Here is a 20446-nt window from a genome sequence, read left to right as displayed (position 1 = left end):
GTGCGCAAAACCTATAGAATACCCCGATAAAGCAGGCTATGTTAATTGATTCATCCCTGAAATCCCAACATAGAATAGTCAGGTCTTTGAACTAGAAGAGAGAGAGAGAGAGAGAGAGAGAGAGAGAGAGAGAGAGAGAGAGAGAGAGAGAGAGAGAGAGAGAGAGAGAGAGAGAGAGAGAGGGAGAGGGAGAGAGAGAGAGAGAGGATGACATTTCAATCTTAATTCGTATTTTTCGAAGTATCTTTAACAAACATGAAATGAAATTTGGAAATTCTTATCATCGCTGAGAAATAAGTGATACATTGTTAAATCTCGTACCATTTTCTTCTTAGCAATGTAAAAACAATAAAAGCCATGAAGTGTACTTACCTAAGTTGATATTACGAAGACACAATGAAAGGACCAAAACTTGCTTCAACGCCATGTCAGATGCGTGCTAGCTAATCCTTGAAAAAGGCTATATATGGCCACTGAAACATTGACGATCAGCTGTGGTCACGTCACGCATGGTTGCAGTCAACAGTTATTGCTCAACTAAACAGAGATCATTCATGCATGTTCAATATGTAATGATCCAGTACGTTCAACTAATATGCCTACGATATATTAATTTTCCCTTTTCCCGATAGTGTTGCTGATTCGAACGTTTAAACATTTACAGGTAATTTATGCTCTGCTTATCTTATGTCAACTGCCTTACATGCACAACTGATAAAACTTTTAATTGTAATTTCCAAGGTACATTGTGCATTGTTGAAGCACTGCAAATATTATCAAGCATATATCAAATTATAGGTATACCTTTTGATTTTCATAAAATAGCTATGATGAATTATATCATCCACATGATTTGCGTTAGTTTGTTTGATTAATTAACGTCCTATTAACAGCTATGGTCATGTAAGGACGGCCTCCCATGTATGCGGTGTGTTGCGTGTATGTTGTGCGAGGTGCGTGTTTTGGGAGACTGCGGTATATTCATGTTGTGTCTTCTTGTATAGTGGAACTGTTGCCCTTTTTATAGTGCTATATCACTGAAGCATGCCGCCGAAGACACCAAGCAACACACCCCACCCGGTCACATTATACTGACAACGGGCGAACCAGTCGTCCCACTCCCTGTATGCTGAGCGCTAAGCAGGAGCAGAAACTACCACTTTTATAGAATTATATCATCCACATGATTTGCGTTAGTTCGCTTATATAAGTCATTCAGATATCATTTAGGTCCCTAGATGATTCTACTCTATCTGCTATTGGTAAGACACCAGATAGCACACGTGAAGTTCTGCAATCAGACTTAGATAATGTTAGTGTTTGGTGGACAGAAAATAAAATGTTGTTAAATGTAAAAAAAAAAAATATAAAAAAAAATAAGTGCATGTACATTTGCTCTAAACAAAAGCAACGAAGAAATTGTGGAAACCTTGATTTATATTTGTGTGTTAAACCATTGGAACAAGTGTGTAATGAGAAATTACTTGGTGTTCACATAGATGATGGGCTTACATGGGTAAATCATGTCACAGCTATTTTATCTAAAGTAAGACAAAGATTATGCTTACGACGTATCTGTCCATATTTACCCATGGAAGGCAAATTTGAAAATTTTTAATTCATGTGTGTTTCCACATTGTAGTACAGTATGGTCAGGATGTAACTTAAATCTGATGGGCAAGCTTCTCAAGGCCCAGAAGCAAGCGGCTAGGCTTATTTTAGGTGTACCTTATAATACATCATATCATGATATGTTTGTCTGCCTGAAATGGATAAATTAAACAGACTTTGTATGTTACATAAATGTTTTTACCAGAATGTACCTAAATACCTATCAGGAATAATGTGTCTCTTGTACAAGGGAATCATAATAGAAATACCAGATTCTCATGTCAAAATAATCTTATAGTGCCTAAACACAGAACTGTATTTTATTCAAAGCAATTTCTTGTTAACAGCATCAATGATTGGAATCGTTTACTAAATGACATGAAGAAAATTCAAAGCTATCCAACTTTTAAACGAAATCTTGTCCAGTACTGTGTATCACTATCATAGACCAGTATTGTATTTGTATTGTGATATCTAATCATTTTCCTATCTGAGTTTCTTATTTGAATTCCTTATAATATTATGCATACTTATTTTAGATTAGGCTGTATTAGCATGTAATTATGTCAATATTAGCATATATGTATACAAGGCATATGCTTTTTTAATGACGTATTAATTATAACTATGCATGGAATTTATGGATCCTGTGATAATTTAAGTATCTTTTCTGTGATATTCTTTTGTGATTGTTTATAAATTTGCTTAATTTGTCCGCTGTTTTAACTAACAAATGATATTGTATTCTACTAACAGAAGGACCATGTGGTAGATAAGCCTTTGGCTTAACATGTAAATCCATCCTCAATAAATTAAGTTTAGTACTATTATTATTATTACAAGCTAACCGATACTTACATAATATATAATTCATTTTTCGATTATGTGGCATGACGTACATAGCAACTATTTCACATAATGGATAACTTTTGTGCTCCTGTGCTTGGGCTGAGGTGATCAATATTACATGTACATTTTACGGTCTCGGTATAGCAGTTGAGATGGGTTGTTTTTATCCTGTACACACGTTTCTTCCACATATTCATAATTCTAAATATAGCGGTGAGAGACAGATATATCTAGATATATAATCGATGAAAAGTTACATAATATAAGACAGATAGAGTGCATCGTAAGTAGCAATAGACCTAGGACGTCTCCTTGCAGGCGGCGTATGGAATTTGAAAAATTAATTATTATTTGTCTTGATGAAATAAATGATCTGTTTTAATGTCCAGACTGGTTCATGTCAATAACGAATATACAAACCAATTGTTTTAACGTTAGACATTTTTATTTTGCTGTACTCAATATCGATGCTGGTATCGTTTGTGAGATGAGAAGAGATGACGAGGTTTTGTCGAGCCATCTTGTCTTTCCATGTCGACACAAAAAAAAAACACTTTTACTGTAAGATACTGACAGTGTATCCGATGTAAATATATCATTATATATGTTGTAGTAATAGCTTCATGTACATGTAGTCCTCACCAGATTTTGTGAATAGTTTGAATAGGCATGTTTGCGTGATATATTAAAAAAACGGGGAAAAATGCCGCCGATGGTGATAATCGAACTCCGGGCGCTCGATCAGAAGATCTGCACGTAAACACTCAGCCAGATTCCTGCTTATTTATTGTAAACAGTATTTTTTTATATAATAAGTAGATAACACTGTTATTTAAATCACCTACATGTATTTTAGCAAATATTTGATTATGTTCGATCCTAATAGAAAACTTTTGTAAATGTCTTGTACATGGAGCTGTGGTTTCAATGTGAAGAAAAGTGAAAAAAATGAAAAGAACACATTGATCATAAATCACAATGTTTTTGTTGTTCATTAATATACCTGATACGCGCCGTAATCATTGTTTTTTATTGATTCTTTGCCGAAATGCTCGAACGTCGTGTCTTGTGAAGAAACCCTTGAGGCCGATGGGTTGGATTTCGCCGAGACGACAGGCCTATGCATGTTGATATGGAGAAAACAACAGCTTGTCCAACACTATCTTTTTTTAGATTATTTCTTTCTTTCGATCGAGCTTATGTGTATGCATCGTAAAATTCTACTAAGTTGAAAAATCACGATAACGGGTAGAGTCTATGTCGGGAACAGGTTCGATTTGATGCATGCAATGTCTGCTAATATTTCGTATGATTCAACTCAAATATAAAAAAATGAATGCCATTTCTGAAACTTCTAGGACTATAGATAGTTCGTATGGATTTCAACTGATCAAAGATCGCTACTTATATATATATATATATAATTTTAAAAAACCACACACACACACACACGAAATAACACGATAAATGGTCGCGACCCAGTGCTGTTTCTTTTTTCTCTTTTTTTTTGTCGAAGCAGAAACATATCATATATGTTTCTGTTCAAAGTGACGCTTAAATGATATAATCAAGATAAACTTACACAATTATTTTAAACTATGATCTATGTTGTATATGAGTGCAAATTAATACCACAAATGAATGTTTATTCCTTCAAAACGCTAGATTGCAAGGTCGAATCACCCGGGCTCATGCAGGACTAAAAAGTGAGTCACTGGAATGTTCGGGATCAAATCATCAAATTTAGAAATGATGGTCAAAATAAAGAAATAAACATTCATTTACTCACATCGTAATATTTTCCAATGGCAACAGTTACAGGAAATTCATATTATCTGGTATCGAGATTTATGCCTGACTAATCTGGATATAAGTGCTGAAAATATCTTGTTCACTGATATTGTTCCGCTCCTTTTGTTGATTTTAAATTCGCAAATTCGAAAGTCATCAGAAAGTTTCTTTTCAACCGGAATCAACACCGTAGCGATAAAGACCTTCCAAGTGAAAATTTTCATCGGGGGAATAGGGACATAAAAAGTTGATATTCTCTAAAAGTAAGTAAATTAAAATACATTAATTTTGCTGAAACACTAAAAAATCATTCTGATTTCGGAACAGTTGGAATTAAGAAAATACCTGTAACAATATTATTATTATAATTAGTATATATTATGTAAGTTAATTATTATCATTCAGATAAAGAGGTACATAGTTTTGAGGAATGAAACAAGTTCCAACTGCGTTCAATGACCGGCAACTGTCCCGCATTATTTTGACTTCCAAACCCAGCGGTTGATGTGTATGCGTGGTAGGCGTTAGTGAAATTGTTAACGACAAGAGCAATATGGATTTAAATAGATAAATATTTTCTGAGCTTAATGATGTGTATGCCTTTGTAAAACAACTCAGAAATCCTACTACATGCGGTAAACACTAGTAAAGATTATGGCATGGTTAGTTGGTGACATAATTGGTTTGTTTAGTTTTACGTCCTATTAACAGCCAGGGTCATGTAAGGACGTGCCAGGTTTGTTGGTGGAGGAAAGCCGGAGTACCCGGAGAAAAACCACCGGTCAGCGGTCAGTACCTGGCAACTGCCCCACATGGGATTCGAACCCGCATCCCAGAGGTGGAGGGCTTGTGGTAATATGTCGGGACATCTTAACCACTCGGCCACCGCGGCCCCGGTTTGGTGACATAAACATGTACGTTGCCCTGTGGACTTAATAAACTATACAACTTCCTACATATTTTGCCAAAAATTACAAACAACACAACAACGTAAGATGAGCCAACAGTAGTATTTAAGCTTAGGACTGATGCATGTTCAAGTACACTTAAGAATTGATATATTTCGTATTTGCAAATTACAGAGTTATTTGCCGTTGCGGGAAGGTATTGATTGTGACGTCATGTGTTTCCGTGGAGAACGTCATACTTTTCAGAGAAAATGACGCGAGTTGTGTTCACAAAATAATGACGTCACAATGGATACCTACTCGAAAAGGATGTAACTCTATGATATGAAAGATGGAATGGGCATAAAAAATCACTAGTTTAAACAGGGTCTTAAATCTTAATGTGCTTCCTTAGGAGAAATTATTTTATCACACCAGTGATCTTTCAGAGGTTAGCGCAACGGGGAATTCGCGCTACTGGCATATTTGTTATATTAAAAATACATGTATATACACGGTACAGTAAATTACATAGGAGCAATCAAATATTAGAAAAACATACCTAAAAAAAAAAAAAAAAAAAAAAAAAAAAAACTAAATGAAAAACATAAAATTGATGCACTCTCAGGTGTACCATACCTAGGAGTTCCCCATTAATGAATCTGAATTAAAAAATGAAAAACATAGGCTATTTTAGTATATCCCATATCAAAAGAACACTCATTTAAGATGTTATATAATGTGTGTGTTGAAATACGGCTTTAATGTTGACCTACTTATAATGTACAATGTACATAAATGTATCTGTTAATGTATCTGTTATTTCTGAACGAGGTGGTAAAAGTACTGGTTCATTTTAAATGTCGTTCTTGTGTATGAATTAAACATTAGATAAGACAATATAAAAACAAAATCTAATCTACTATCCTACTTGGCATGTAAGCCTTTGAGAAACCAATTTTTGCATAAACATTTTCTGGGAATAATTATGTCGATTTGATAACATAAAAACCTTTCTAAGACTATTATCTTAATATAAATTCCTTTAATTTATTGATTTTAAATGTTATTATAATGTAGATAATTTAATTTGAAATGTTTATTTCTGATATTCAATTTCTAGTGTTCTATGAAATTATTGTTTTCGTTATCGTATAGACGTTAATTCCACAAACGTATTGTTGACTTTTATAGTTGTTTTAAATATTTACTATTACATACGATGTACTTAATTTGCTCTACGAAATGCATGTCTATACAATTGATACCTATGCTCCATACAGTTTGCGGTAAAATAAGATCGCGCTAATTATAGTTTCCGTATGTAGTTAAAATATCAGACTGTATCAACGAAGTTTAGCACAATTTGATATGCTGTTTGTGTGGTTTTTTTTTTAATTATTTCATTCTGGTTTTATTTCATTTTTTATTTTTATTTTTATGTTTTGATTTTTAATTATTTCTTGTTATCTCAGCGGTTTGCTGTTCACTATAAAAGAACATGCATAGAGACCTTGAATGTCGACAGAAAGTAGATCATGCAAAAGTTAGAATGACAACATTAACGACATACGGAAACTATAATTAGCGCGATCTTATTTTACCGCAAACTGTATGGAGCATAGGTATTGAACTCGTCTGATAACATATGTCAATATATAATCAAGTTGAGTAACTCGATTGGCATGATAAAATGACCCAATTTCGGGAAAACTTGTTTGTAAATAACCGTTCAAGCTATGCGGCTGGCATAAAACTCAGTCTTTCAACCGAGTTTAATGCCAGCTTCATAACTTGAACGGTTATTTCACAAACATTTTTCACAAACGTTTTCCCTGGAATGGGGTCGTTTTATCAGACCAATCGAGTCATCCACCTTGATTATATATTTTATATAGCTTAATTATATCTTAAGACATTGGTCATGTATTCTCCATTTATCATGCAAAGGTATTAGGAGATAGCATTGGCACACATCAAATTAAAAAAAATCAACATATATCCGTATTAAATGTCTAACATACAGCTCAGGGTAGTTTGGAGGTCGCAACCGAGAAAATAAAACTTAAGTCGTTTTGAAATTTCGAGATCTCGCTATACAGATATATAGAGAATACATAGTTAGTATCTTACAATACAAGGTTAATTTTGGTGCAAGACCTAGGAAAGCCGAGATGACGAGTCTTTGCCGAGTTATCTCGGCTTTCCGTGTCGAGCACCAAAATAAATCTTGTATTGTAAGATACTGACCGTGTATTCTTTTTATCATGCAACCATTATGACATTCAAAACGAAAGTAAATTCCCAGTTATACAAGTGGTTTCGGTCGAAGCGAGACGCTTCAAATGATGCAGAGGAAAAGATTCATTCACTAAACCAAATGAGAGTGTACTAATTTTTACTTCCGTGGGAAATATATGAGCGCATTTGCAAACAGTAACAGTGATTCTTTTCATAGTGTAATGTTAATGAAACAATATAAAAATACACACAAATTACTTTACCATGAGCTAAGAAAAAGACGACATGGCCATACGAGATTTTCAATATCGTAAAACTGACGTCATTCCGGTGAATTTGACGTCATTTTTCAGCGGGAAATAATGACGTTTCATTCATCGAAAGTTTCAAGTTCTGGGTAAAGTTAGAAAAGATTCCATCAGATGTGGAACAAAATCACGTGATCGCATTGACGGATAAAGTATTTCGTATTGACGGATAAAGCACAAGTTTTTCCGGCAGTAGTTATCGGTCAGTATGTGGGACAGTTGCAGGATAAATGCATGTATGATATACTTGATCGAGAGATAAATATGTTTCAACAACCTACAACTTTGGGTGTCGAGTTTCAATCCTATGTGATGCAGTTGCGAGGTAGGCCTACATACCGGAGTGTAAATGATTCTCTCCGTTAATAAGAACGAGGCTGGTATGACTTTTGATTAGGTCAATAACATAAATATTTATTGTTATTTTGTATATGTGTGATGAACAAGCGTAATGCTAGCATTGCCATATTGACAACATAGCCATTAATCTATTTATGGCTCAGTTGGCGACAATGCCTATTCAAGTGGCGTCATGCTTGAATTGTTGATGAGGCAGTGTACCTTATCAAAATATGTTGTTTTCCCCGTTTAATTATGAACAACTTTGAATATTGATTTATGTAGTCTGAATAAACCCGCGGGGTTGGGGAGGGAAATGACAATACTCCCAACCACAGTTAACAAACACAGTCTAGTCCGCCTTTATATTTGTCTTTTTATGTAGACATGACATTGGGGTGATGGATATAGGAATACCGTCTAGCAATCTATATGGGGGTCTTCTGTAATAGGGAATTGGGCGATTTGAGTGGGAGAGGTACATGTACTGATTGGTTTCTTTTCTCTTTAGATGGAAGAGCTACCGGTTGGTGTCTTTTCGCTTTGGGTGTGAGAGGTACTGGTTGGTGTCTTTTCGCTTTGGGTGTGAGAGGTACTGGTTGGTGTCTTTTCGCTTTGGGTGTGAGAGGTACTGGTTGATCTTTTTTCGCTTTGGGTGTGAGAGTTACTGGTTGGTGTCTTTTCGCTTTGGGTGTTAGAGGTACTGGTTGGTGTCTTTTCGCTTTGGGTGTGAGAGGTACTGGTTGATCTCTTTTCGCTTTGGGTGTGAGAGTTACTGGTTGGTGTCTTTTCGCTTTGGGTGTTAGAGGTACTGGTTGGTGTCTTTTCGCTTTGGGTGTGAGAGGTACTGGTTGATCTCTTTTCGCTTTGGGTGTGAGAGTTACTGGTTGGTGTCTTTTCGCTTTGGGTGTTAGAGGTACTGGTTGGTGTCTTTTCGCTTTGGGTGTGAGAGGTACTGGTTGATCTCTTTTCGCTTTGGGTGTGAGAGTTACTGGTTGGTGTCTTTTCGCTTTGGGTGTGAGAGGTACTGGGTTCTTTTCGCTTTGGGTGTGAGAGGTACTGGTTGGTGTCTTTTCGCTTTGGGTGTGAGAGGTACTGGTTGATGTCTTTTCGCTTTGGGTGTGAGAGGTACTGGTTGGTGTCTTTTCGCTTTGGGTGTTAGAGGTACTGGTTGGTGTCTTTTCGCTTTTCGTTTGGGTGTGAGAGTTACTGGTTGGTGTCTTTTCGCTTTGGTGTGAGAGTTACTGGTTGATCTGTCTTTTCGCTTTGGGTGTGAGAGGTACTGGTTGGTGTCTTTTCGCTTTGGGTGTGAGAGGTACTGGTTGGTGTCTTTTCGCTTTGGGTGTGAGAGTTACTGGTTGATCTCTTTTCGCTTTGGGTGTGAGAGTTACTGGTTGGTGTCTTTTCGCTTTGGGTGTGAGAGGTACTGGTTGATCTCTTTTCGCTTTGGGTGTGAGAGTTACTGGTTGGTGTCTTTTCGCTTTGGGTGTTAGAGGTACTGGTTGGTGTCTTTTCGCTTTGGGTGTGAGAGGTACTGGTTGGTGTCTTTTCGCTTTGGGTGTGAGAGGTACTGGTTGGTGTCTTTTCGCTTTGGGTGTGAGAGGTACTGGTTGGTGTCTTTTCGCTTTGGGTGTGAGAGAGGTACTGGTTGGTGTCTTTTCGCTTTGGGTGTGAGAGGTACTGGTTGGTGTCTTTTCGCTTTGGTGTGAGAGGTACTGGTTGGTCTCTTTTCGCTTTGGGTGTGAGAGGTACTGGTTGGTGTCTTTTCGCTTTGGGTGTGAGAGTTACTGGTTGGTGTCTTTTCGCTTTGGTGAGAGTACTGTTGTGTCTTTTCGCTTTGGGTGAGAGGTTACTTTGGTTGTGAGAGGTACTGGTTGGTGTCTTTTCGCTTTGGGTGTGAGAGGTACTGGTTGGTGTCTTTTCGCTTTGGGTGTGAGAGTACTGGTTGGTGTCTTTTCGCTGGTGAGGTACTGGTTGATCTCTTTTCGCTTTGGGTGTGAGAGTTACTGGTTGGTGTCTTTTCGCTTTGTGTTTTCGTTGGTGTGAGAGGTACTGGTTGGTGTCTTTTCGCTTTGGGTGTGAGAGTTACTGGTTGGTGTCTTTTCGCTTTGGGTGTGAGGTACTGGTTGGTGTCTTTTCGCTTGGTGTGAGAGTACTGGTTGGTGTCTTTTTCGCTTTGGGTGTGAGAGTACTGGTTGGTGTCTTTTCGCTTTGGTGTGAGAGGTACTGGTTGGTGTCTTTTCGCTTTGGTGTGAGAGGTACTGGTTGGTGTCTTTTCGCTTTGGTGTGAGAGGTACTGGTTGGTGTCTTTTCGCTTTGGGTGTGAGAGTACTGGTTGGTGTCTTTTCGCTTTGGGTGTGAGAGTTACTGGTTGGTGTCTTTTCGCTTTGGGTGTGAGAGGTACTGGTTGGTGTCTTTTCGCTTTGGGTGTGAGAGGTACTGGTTGGTGTCTTTTCGCTTTGGGTGTGAGAGGTACTGGTTGGTGTCTTTTCGCTTTGGAGAGTACTGGTTGAGGTCTTTTGCTTTGGTGTGAGAGTACTGGTTGGTGTCTTTTCGCTTTGGGTGTGAGAGGTACTGGTTGGTGTCTTTTCGCTTTGGGTGTGAGAGGTACTGGTTGGTGTCTTTTCGCTTTGGGTGTGAGAGGTACTGGTTGGTGTCTTTTCGCTTTGGATGTGAGAGGTACTGGTTGGTGTCTTTTCGCTTTGGGTGTGAGAGGTACTGGTTGGTGTCTTTTCGCTTTGGGTGTGAGAGGTACTGGTTGGTGTCTTTTCGCTTTGGGTGTGAGAGGTACTGGTTGGTGTCTTTTCGCTTTGGTGTGAGAGGTACTGGTTGGTGTCTTTTCGCTTTGGTGTGAGAGGTACTGGTTGGTGTCTTTTCGCTTTGGGTGTGAGAGGTACTGGTTGGTGTCTTTTCGCTTTGAGTGTGTGGAGGTACTGGTTGGTGTCTTTTCGCTTTGGTGTGAGAGGTACTGGTTGGTGTCTTTTCGCTTTGGGTGTGAGAGGTACTGGTTGGTGTCTTTTCGCTTTGGTGTGAGAGGTACTGGTTGGTGTCTTTTCGCTTTGGTGTGAGAGGTACTGGTTGGTGTCTTTTCGCTTTGGGTGTGAGAGGTACTGGTTGGTGTCTTTTCGCTTTGGATGTGAGAGGTACTGGTTGGTGTCTTTTCGATTTCTTTGGATGTGAGAGGTACTGGTTGGTGTCTTTTCGCTTTGGATGTGAGAGGTACTGGTTGGTGTCTTTTCGCTTTGGGTGTGAGAGGTACTGGTTGGTGTCTTTTCGCTTTGGGTGTGAGAGGTACTGGTTGGTGTCTTTTCGCTTTGGGTGTGAGAGTTACTGGTTGGTGTCTTTTCGCTTTGGGTGTGAGAGGTACTGGTTGGTGTCTTTTCGCTTTGGGTGTGAGAGGTACTGGTTGGTGTCTTTTCGCTTTGGATGTGAGAGGCACTGGTTGGTGTCTTTTCTCTCTGGGTGTGAGAGGTACTGGTTGGTGTCTTTTCGCTTTGGATGTGAGAGGTACTGGTTGGTGTCTTTTCGCTTTGGGTGTGAGAGGTACTGGTTGGTGTCTTTTCGCTTTGAGTGTGAGAGGTACTGGTTGGTGTCTTTTCGCTTTGGGTGTGAGAGGTACTGGTTGGTGTCTTTTCGCTTTGGGTGTGAGAGGTACTGGTTGGTGTCTTTTCGCTTTGGATGTGAGAGGTACTGGTTGGTGTCTTTTCGCTTTGGGTGTGAGAGGTACTGGTTGGTGTCTTTTCGCTTTGGGTGTGAGAGGTACTGGTTGGTGTCTTTTCGCTTTGGATGTGAGAGGCACTGGTTGGTGTCTTTTCTCTCTGGGTGTGAGAGGTACTGGTTGGTGTCTTTTCGCTTTAGGTGTGAGAGGTACTGGTTGGTGTCTTTTTGCTTTGGGTGTGAGAGGTACCGGTTGGTGTCTTATCGCTTTAGGTGGGAGAGAAGCTGGTTGATGTGTTTGGTTGTATGCTTCAGTGAGTGATATAGCACTATAAAATGTTCAAGAGTTCCACTATACAAGAAAACACAACACGAATTTACCACAGTCTCCCCAAATTTCACACTTCTCACACAAAATACAACACATAAACGGGAGCCCGTCCTTAAATATTACAATGGGAGTGTGAGGAACTGCAAGGATTGCTTGAAAGTTTTGACACAGTATTACAAACTGTCTTAATTCCCTTTTCTGTAAATGAAAAATCCTTTTGGACTCTTCATGGTAATAGCTCGGACAATAAAATCATCATAATCACAAAGCAATACCTTTACAGTATTGTTTATACATTTCATTAAGCATCAAAGCTCTTATCAACACTGTTAAAGACAATTTTACAATTCAAAAATATATTTCACATAGTAAAGATGAAAATTAATTTTGAAAATGAATGGAGAAAATGGAAAAACTTATCAAGTTATAATCGCATATTGTCACACATTTACTTTATTAAGCCTTTTAAATCGACATGATTTTACCAATACTCCGCAACCCATCCCCTCATATTGTGTCTCATTGTAAGAGAATAAAAAATCTTATTTTATAGTGCTAGCTCACTGAAGCATACTTTCAAAGAACAACGATCATAACACCATCCCAGTCACATTACAGTAACTTATAAGTGAAAACCAGTCCTCGCTCTCCATTAATTGTAAAAATTGAAAAAAAAATGAACAGCAAGAAAATAAACTACCATTTATTAAAAGATTGGCTTGTCTTGGCCAGTGGACTGTTACAAGGATACACATGAACATACTGCAGCCTCGCTTCCCAAAATACACTCTAGCAGCACATTGCATATAGGTAAGGCTTTTTTTAAATGAACTGAAGTGTTTTCGCTTTACATGGACAATCGATTTAAAAACAACCACCGCTATGTCAATGGCAGAGCTGATGACTGTTATTATCTTATTTAATTATTCAAAACCATTACAATTACGGACCAATATCCGCCAACAAGTCTACTATATTCAATATACTATATGTAAGCTATCGATATTTTCGTATTATCAGGTTTTGTTACAGCTGCCAATTAGTATTATCTTTTTACACCTTTGGGTATTAAATAAGCCGATGTTAATGAATTTGTTGTTGTCACCGCAAATATAGCCACATTCTAAGTGTAGAAATGCTATTGAATGTTATTCGGGGTAATGATTTATTTCGCTGTTTGGGACATTTGCTTTCCATTGTCATCTAATACATTAATCCATCCCCTGGGGAAACCTGATAGCATGGCATGTAATATCATACTTGTTTTAAAGGTCCGTTATCTTTCCGAAACAAAATATAAAAGTTTCTTAAAACAATTTAAAAAAAGATGACATTGAACAAATGAAAGATTTTCGGCGTAACTATCTATATTAATAGTGAAGATTCATTTCGCTGTTTTGCCGTCTGGCCCAGTGATAGTTAACAATAGCGCGGTAACTAGATCGACGGCAGGAGAGATGAGACGACCCGCGTTACATTTTTGTTTTTCATTTTAATCAACTTTTTCATAAGGTCATCGTAAGTGTTGCATAAATGGTAAGCTAATAATACGGTGGCTGGTAGCGGACATGAAATAAAAAAAATTATTGCGTGTGAACGCAATAGTATTGCGTGTGAACGCAAAAGTATTGCGTGTGAACGCAATAGTATTGCGTGCGAACGAAATAATTATTGCGTGCGAACGAAATAATTATTGTGTGTGAACGCAATAATATTGCGTGCGAACGAAATAATAATTGCGTGTGAACGTAATAGTATTGCGTGCGAACGAAATAATTATTGTGTGAGAACGAAATAATTATTGCGTGTGAACGCAATAATATTGCGTGCGAACGAAATAATAATTGCGTGTGAACGTATTAGTATTGCGTGCGAACGCAATAATTATTGCGTGTGAACGCAATAATATTGCGTGCGAACGAAATGATTATTGCGTGTGAACGTAATAGTATTGCGTGCTAATATTATTGCGTTCGCACGCAATAATTATTGCGTTCACACGCAATATTATTGTGTTCACATGCAATAATTATTGCGTTCTCACGCAATAGTATTTCGTTCGCATGCAATAATTATTTCGTTCGCACGCAATACTAATACGTTCGCACGCAATTCTATTGCGTTCGCAAGCAATACTTTTGCGTTCGCACGCAATAATTATTGCGTTCACACGCAATACTTTTGCGTTCATACGCAATAATTTTATTTATTTCATGTCCGCTCCCAGCCACCGTAGATTCATATTCGAATGATGGGTAAAAAATCACCATGGATATATTGTTTTAAGTAAGCACGTTGTATTACCAAGCTGTCAAACGTTCTTGTGATTCCGTTGCACGTTAATACAATCTTTACCCCTCAGAATCTCCATGTTATCGATCTAATTAGTAAACGTTCAAATGATTTGGAAGATACAAGTAATTTGAGTTGTTCTTGTTCTAGACTACCTTATTTATCTGGCTGCGTCATTTAAGGCCTTGCCTTATTATTTTTCTTACGAACACGTTCAAGATGATTTCGCGAACTTGGGTTCGCTGCCAGTGTTATTAATAATTTAGTGACAGGAGCTGCTTCTTAATGTTTAATATTTTATGAAATGAAGCTCTGATAAAGTCTTGTAGATAATAAAACGCTGATTCATATGGATGATCCATTAAACATTCGGGTATATATAATATCGGAAATCCGAGTCGCATCACGTGATCGACATCGGCGATACGTGTAATAGATCGGATAGACTCGGCGCGTTCCTAGCTAGTAAATATAAAGAGCAAATGTATGATTGAATTATTTAATAACGTTGCGAATACACAATATTCTGTAAATATGGCAAGTTTAAATCTTGAGAGGCAGCGGGAAAGATGTAGAGAAAGCTCTTTCTATAACAAAAAGAGCAAATCATAGATCATACAACTTAATGAAAAATAAACACACACAATCCCTGTTTTTCTTATTATCCACATTTATTTTATTACTATCAACATTTCATTACCCACCCAGACCACATCCCTGGTTTGTTCTTATTATCCACATTTATTTTATACTCATTGCTTTCTTTTGTAGTTCTATGTGTAACATTCATATGTATAATGTAGATTTACTATTGTTATTTTATCATTTATTGCATATTGTTCTCTCTCGTAATATTTTGTCACCGCTTTCTTTGTACTTGTATGTGTACCATTTATATGTATAATGTATGTTTGCTATTGTTAGCATATTGTTCTCTCTTGTAAACTTTCTGGATATTGTACTGTGTGGCGATTTTAAAGCCGCACCTTCACTCATAGTTTTTTGTAAAACCTTATTTTATTGAAAACTTTAATTGAAAGATCATATAATAAAACTTATCGGCCATCTTTTTTCATTAAGATGTGCCAAGTATTCGCCATATCCTTGTTGCGTTAATTCCTTGAGTGAACAGAGCTTGCTGCTTGTTAGTTTGTGGTAGGAAGCACAAACCTAGGGATGTTAGTGCCTACTATTTGAAGAAGTGGAAAAATAGTTTTATTCATTTATATGTCTGGGTTGCTGATCAGGAAGAACGAACTTTCACTCTTCCCGGCTAAAAGCTGCGATCCATCGTTCTGAATTACGTCATCGCAAATATTGACCATGCCGGGATCTCAGTTAGTAGTTTTATGTCCGGAGTTCAAAACAATTATGGATATCCTGGGTTCGAGTACCAGTCATGCTACTGCATTTTTTAAGCAATGAAGTCGTTATCTTTGAAGCGAATGATCGTACGATATTTTGATTAGAGTTATTACCCTTGATTTCCGGAAGTGTATGATAATTCTTTAATAGATTAATAACTACATGTAATTAATGGATAGGGCTGGAGTGTTGTTGATAATTTCTAAATTTACAGTTATGTATGTAGGAAAGATATCTTAGAAATTAAGAAGTTGATTACTGTTGAAATATATAAGTATCTAATTATTGAAATTCTGTATACCAGGAATAATTTACTGATTCTAAGTTAAGTAGTTTAGCTAGATTATGACATAGTGAGGTGAATATATGCTCTGGCTCGATACTGTCAGTGACCAAGCTGAATAAGTTTGGGCCCGGCTGAGTAAATTGGGGTTCCACTGTTGATGTAAATTCGAGTATCGTTACGGGGTTCTGCAGTATGTTGCGACGTACTGACGAGTACAGCATAATTAAATTTAACGTGTTGTCATTTGGATACCAGGGGTTAAGCACACAGGTCGACGTGTTGCTTGACCATTGTTTTAGACAAGGTTTGCAAAGGCACTCCGTGCCGCGGTAAAATGGTGACTCGCGATAGGTCATAGGTGTAGTAGTCACAGGTGTCTCGGTAAGGGTATTGTGGTACTGTGTACCTTGTACGCAGGAAACTGACTCACAGTTACAGTTAGGTGGTATTACAGATAGTTAAGGAACATAGGTTGTTCATAGTGATTTAGTGTCCTCTTTAACAGATGTAAAGGAATCAGAATATATATATATAGCTTTTTATTTGTATATATTGTCGGCAGTATATAGTTTGTTGTGTTTGACAGTGCCTGTGTCCATAACAGAACTTGGACCGTACTACAGTTGTAGTTGCAGCACAAAGTAGCAACAGGCATAGTCGCTCACGCGACCGTTACATTTTTAATCTCATGTATTGTATTTACATTTTATGTCAATTTTGCCACTCTCTTTCCTACTTGTGATTTAAATCTTGAGTTGTCCCTCTTTGTATGTTATCAGTATCAGCAAATCAAACAAACAAGTTTATGTTACAAGGGAGGTAACTCTTGTTCTTGTGTTAATTGTAATGATAGAATATCGAGTTATCAACTTACCGTTATTAAAAACCATACTAGTGAGTACTATTATTAATGACTTAAATCAACCATCGTCTACACACCTACGCTGATATAGATATAAATAAATAACGTACCTAATTAGCTTTACAGTAATGAGGCGCTCAGTCCATAGTTCGCTTGTTCGTTCTGGGTGATGAAGCCTCAGAGATATGGACCCACCAGAGTGCACATACACCATTTTTAAACGTTTAAGGGCTCTAGATCAAAATCGTTCAATCATATTCTACATTACTCTATCCAAAACTATAAACATCAGATAGCATTGCACCATACCATGATGATAGAAGCATGGTTATCTATACTGCATATTCCCGTTATTGGCGCCTAGTTTTGCTTATCCCATTTTTGTTGAGAACACCACTATCAGTCATTGTGTTTAATATATTTTTTGTCATTATGGTAACATAAAATATTGTTACCTGACTCCCTATATAAATGTAAATGAAGTAATTTCGACTGTTTTCAAAAGAAATTGCAACAAAATCATCATTACATATATACAAATCCTCAGAAAATATTGACCGGTCAATATTTTGACTGTTGACCAGCTGAGAATGTTTGCACGCACTTAAAGTTGTATTTCTGGTATTTTTCACTGTAACGATATGTCGTTTTAACATTTGATATTTGAACATGGACATGTAACTTGATGATTTAGCTCCCCAAAAGCATATGTCGGCCTATAAGGGAGCCGAAATCTAGGGATAATATATTCCTGGTTTTGAATAAAACACCTCCAATCTCCGCCATATTCAGTACCTTCGAGTTTTGTCGGAATTCCGAATCGTATCACGTGACTGGCGTCAACACGTCCTGCACGTGGAGATCCAGGTAACTAGCGTAAGCCCACATGTGTTTGTTTACGTTTACCTTGTGGCTCATATGAGCAAATCGTGCTGGTTTATGTTCACAGAGCGATAATTTGAAACATCTCATTCACATATTGCCGTAATTCAATATTGTGTGTATCAAAAATCGTAATGTTTTAGCATTAATTTCCTTTGTACATCCAGTCTGCTGAGGTCGACCACGTGTTTTGTTTACGAAAAATTGTTGACATTTCTCTTGGTTTCACAACTCTCGTATTACTTCGAGATTGTCGCGACGATGTTCGGAAGAGTTCGGAATGATTCGGTATCTTTCGAGACTATTTTTTACGTGTACACGTTAAAAAGATTTTTTTACTTTTGTAATTAAAATACTCCCATTGCTGCAACTTTATAAAAAAATTGTAAAATTAGAAAGTTTAAACCTCGGACAGACGGAGAAAAATGTGTATAGCACCTATACAGTTTTTACTATGACAAAAAGAGCGAAAGTGATAGACCATACAACTTTAATTGTTGACGTCACGAAAACGAAAACGCCCGCGCCAAATTTTCAGTTGTCGTACCGCCTTTGAGATCAACAGTTGTGACAAACGTAAAATGGCATCAGAACCAGGACGGTTCGACGAAATTTCCGATCAAGGAATTTGGGATCTGATTGAAAACAGAGATTCTTGGAATACCAAAAATTTGATTAGTGAGGATTTTCGAGTTGTATTGCCAGCCCAAGGACAAACGGATATAAATATCAAAACAATACTCCTGTTTCGTTGTTTACTATTACGATGTTTAGCCTAGAATATTCAGGTATCAAAACAGTTGTTTCATGCCTTATCAGTCAACAGTCAAAACTCTTCTCCCTCGGTGTTGGGACCAACCTGAGGAACTGTTTTCCTCGTCCAGTTCCTCAGGTTGTTCCCAACACCTCGGAAAAAGAGCTTTGACTGTTGACTGATAAGGCATGAACCAACTGTATACTGTAAAACACCGTCGGAAACCCATGAGTCACCGCTCAACGTCACAAACGTCACAGTCACAAACGTCACAAACGTCACAGTCACAAACGTCACAAACGTCACAGTCACAAACGTCACTAACGTCACAAACATCACTAACGTCACAAACGTCACAAACGTCACTAACGTCACAAACGTCACTAACGTCACAAACGTAACAGTCACAAACGTCACAAACGTCACAAACGTCACAAACGTCACAAACGTCACAAACGTCACTAACGTCACAAACGTCACAAACGTCACAAACGTCACAAACGTCACTAACGTCACAAACGTCACAGTCACAAACGTCACTAACGTCACAAACGTCACTAACGTCACAAACGTCACAAACGTCAAACGTCACAAACGTCACAGTCACAAACGTCACTAACGTCACAAACGTCACTAACGTCACAAACGTCACTAACGTCACAAACGTCACTAACGTCACAGTCACAAACGTCACTAACGTCACAGTCACAAACGTCACTAACGTCACAGTCACAAACGTCACTAACGTCACAAACGTCACTAACGTCACAAAGTCACAAACGTCACAGTCACAAACGTCACAAACATCACAAACGTAGAACGTGGACTCGTGGGTTTCCGACGAAGACAGTAATACTGTGATTCTAGTTTTCCGATTAGGATGCATGTCGCCATCATAGGGATTTCCATTTACGGATAGAAATCCCTGTTGTTATTGTTTTGTTTTTTTCTTCTTCTTTTTATTATTATTATTTTTATTTTATTTCCACAAATCTTAAGCTTATTGGCAGGATATCTCATGTACGAAACTAGGTATGAACCCATAACGTCATAACCGTACGCTGTACAACATGTACGTTTCTTTATTTAGGTAGGTCGCTATATTGTACGTTTTTATTTCTTGCTATATGTTATCTAGTTCGGTAGAGGGTAAAAAGAGGTCAAACAAAAGTCGAAAGTGAAATTGACCGTAAAATTATTTTGAAGATTGGAAATAAAAGAGCATACCCTAAGGAACACATAATGACCCACTAACTCCCTCACTCTCTCCCACTAATGCCTTCCCCACAGATTTACTAACTCCCTCACTCACTCCTACGGATTCACTCCCTTAATCTCTCCCTCACTAACTCCCCTCACCACCCTCACTCACTTCAACTCATCCCCTCACCCTTTCATTCCCCTCTCACTCTCACTCACTTACTCCTTCACTCACACACACTCACACATTCCCACATCACTCCCACTGACTCATTCCCTCATTTCTCCCTCATTCACTCACTCCCCTCACCACCCTCACCCCTCACTCACTCACTCACTCACTCACTCACTCACTCACTCACTCACTCACTCACTCACTCACTCACTCACTCACTCACTCACTCACTCACTCACTCACTCACTCACTCACTCACTCACTCACTCACTCACTCACTCACTCACTCACTCACTCACTCACTCACTCACTCACTCACTCACTCACTCACTCACTCACTCACTCACTCTCTCTCTCCCCCTCTCTCTCACTCCCACTCACTTTCTCACTCAATCCCTCACTCACATTCACCTCTCTCTCTCTCTCACTCCCAAATTCACTCACTCACTTGCTTTCACCCTCACTCACTTTCTCTCTCTCTCTCTCTCTCTCTCTCTCTCTCCATCAGCTCTCAATCACGCCCTTACCCATATTCTACAATTAGGGATTTTCCAAAGGAACATCTATTACTGAAGGGTGTATCCTATTAGAGGAAACCTACGAAAGTAGGAACTTT

At 38.1% G+C, this 20446-nt stretch overlaps 1 protein-coding gene across 1 annotated transcript; it reads right to left on the bottom strand.

The window, feature by feature from the left end:
- Positions 1-8454: 8454 nt before the first annotated feature.
- On the bottom strand, positions 8455-18645 carry LOC138307128 (protein FAM186A-like). Its single transcript, XM_069247758.1, has 4 exons — positions 18561-18645; positions 9880-11992; positions 9272-9688; positions 8455-9103 (listed from the first exon to the last, which is right to left on the bottom strand). Exons 1-4 carry the CDS (start codon positions 18643-18645, stop codon positions 8455-8457), a joined length of 3264 nt encoding a protein of 1087 aa, XP_069103859.1.
- Positions 18646-20446: the final 1801 nt, after the last annotated feature.

This window comes from Argopecten irradians, chromosome 14 (genome assembly GCF_041381155.1).
Source record: "Argopecten irradians isolate NY chromosome 14, Ai_NY, whole genome shotgun sequence".
Taxonomy (NCBI): Eukaryota; Metazoa; Mollusca; class Bivalvia; order Pectinida; family Pectinidae; genus Argopecten; species Argopecten irradians.
Note: the sequence above shows the minus strand (reverse complement) of the source record. Positions and strands in the feature narration are given on the sequence as shown.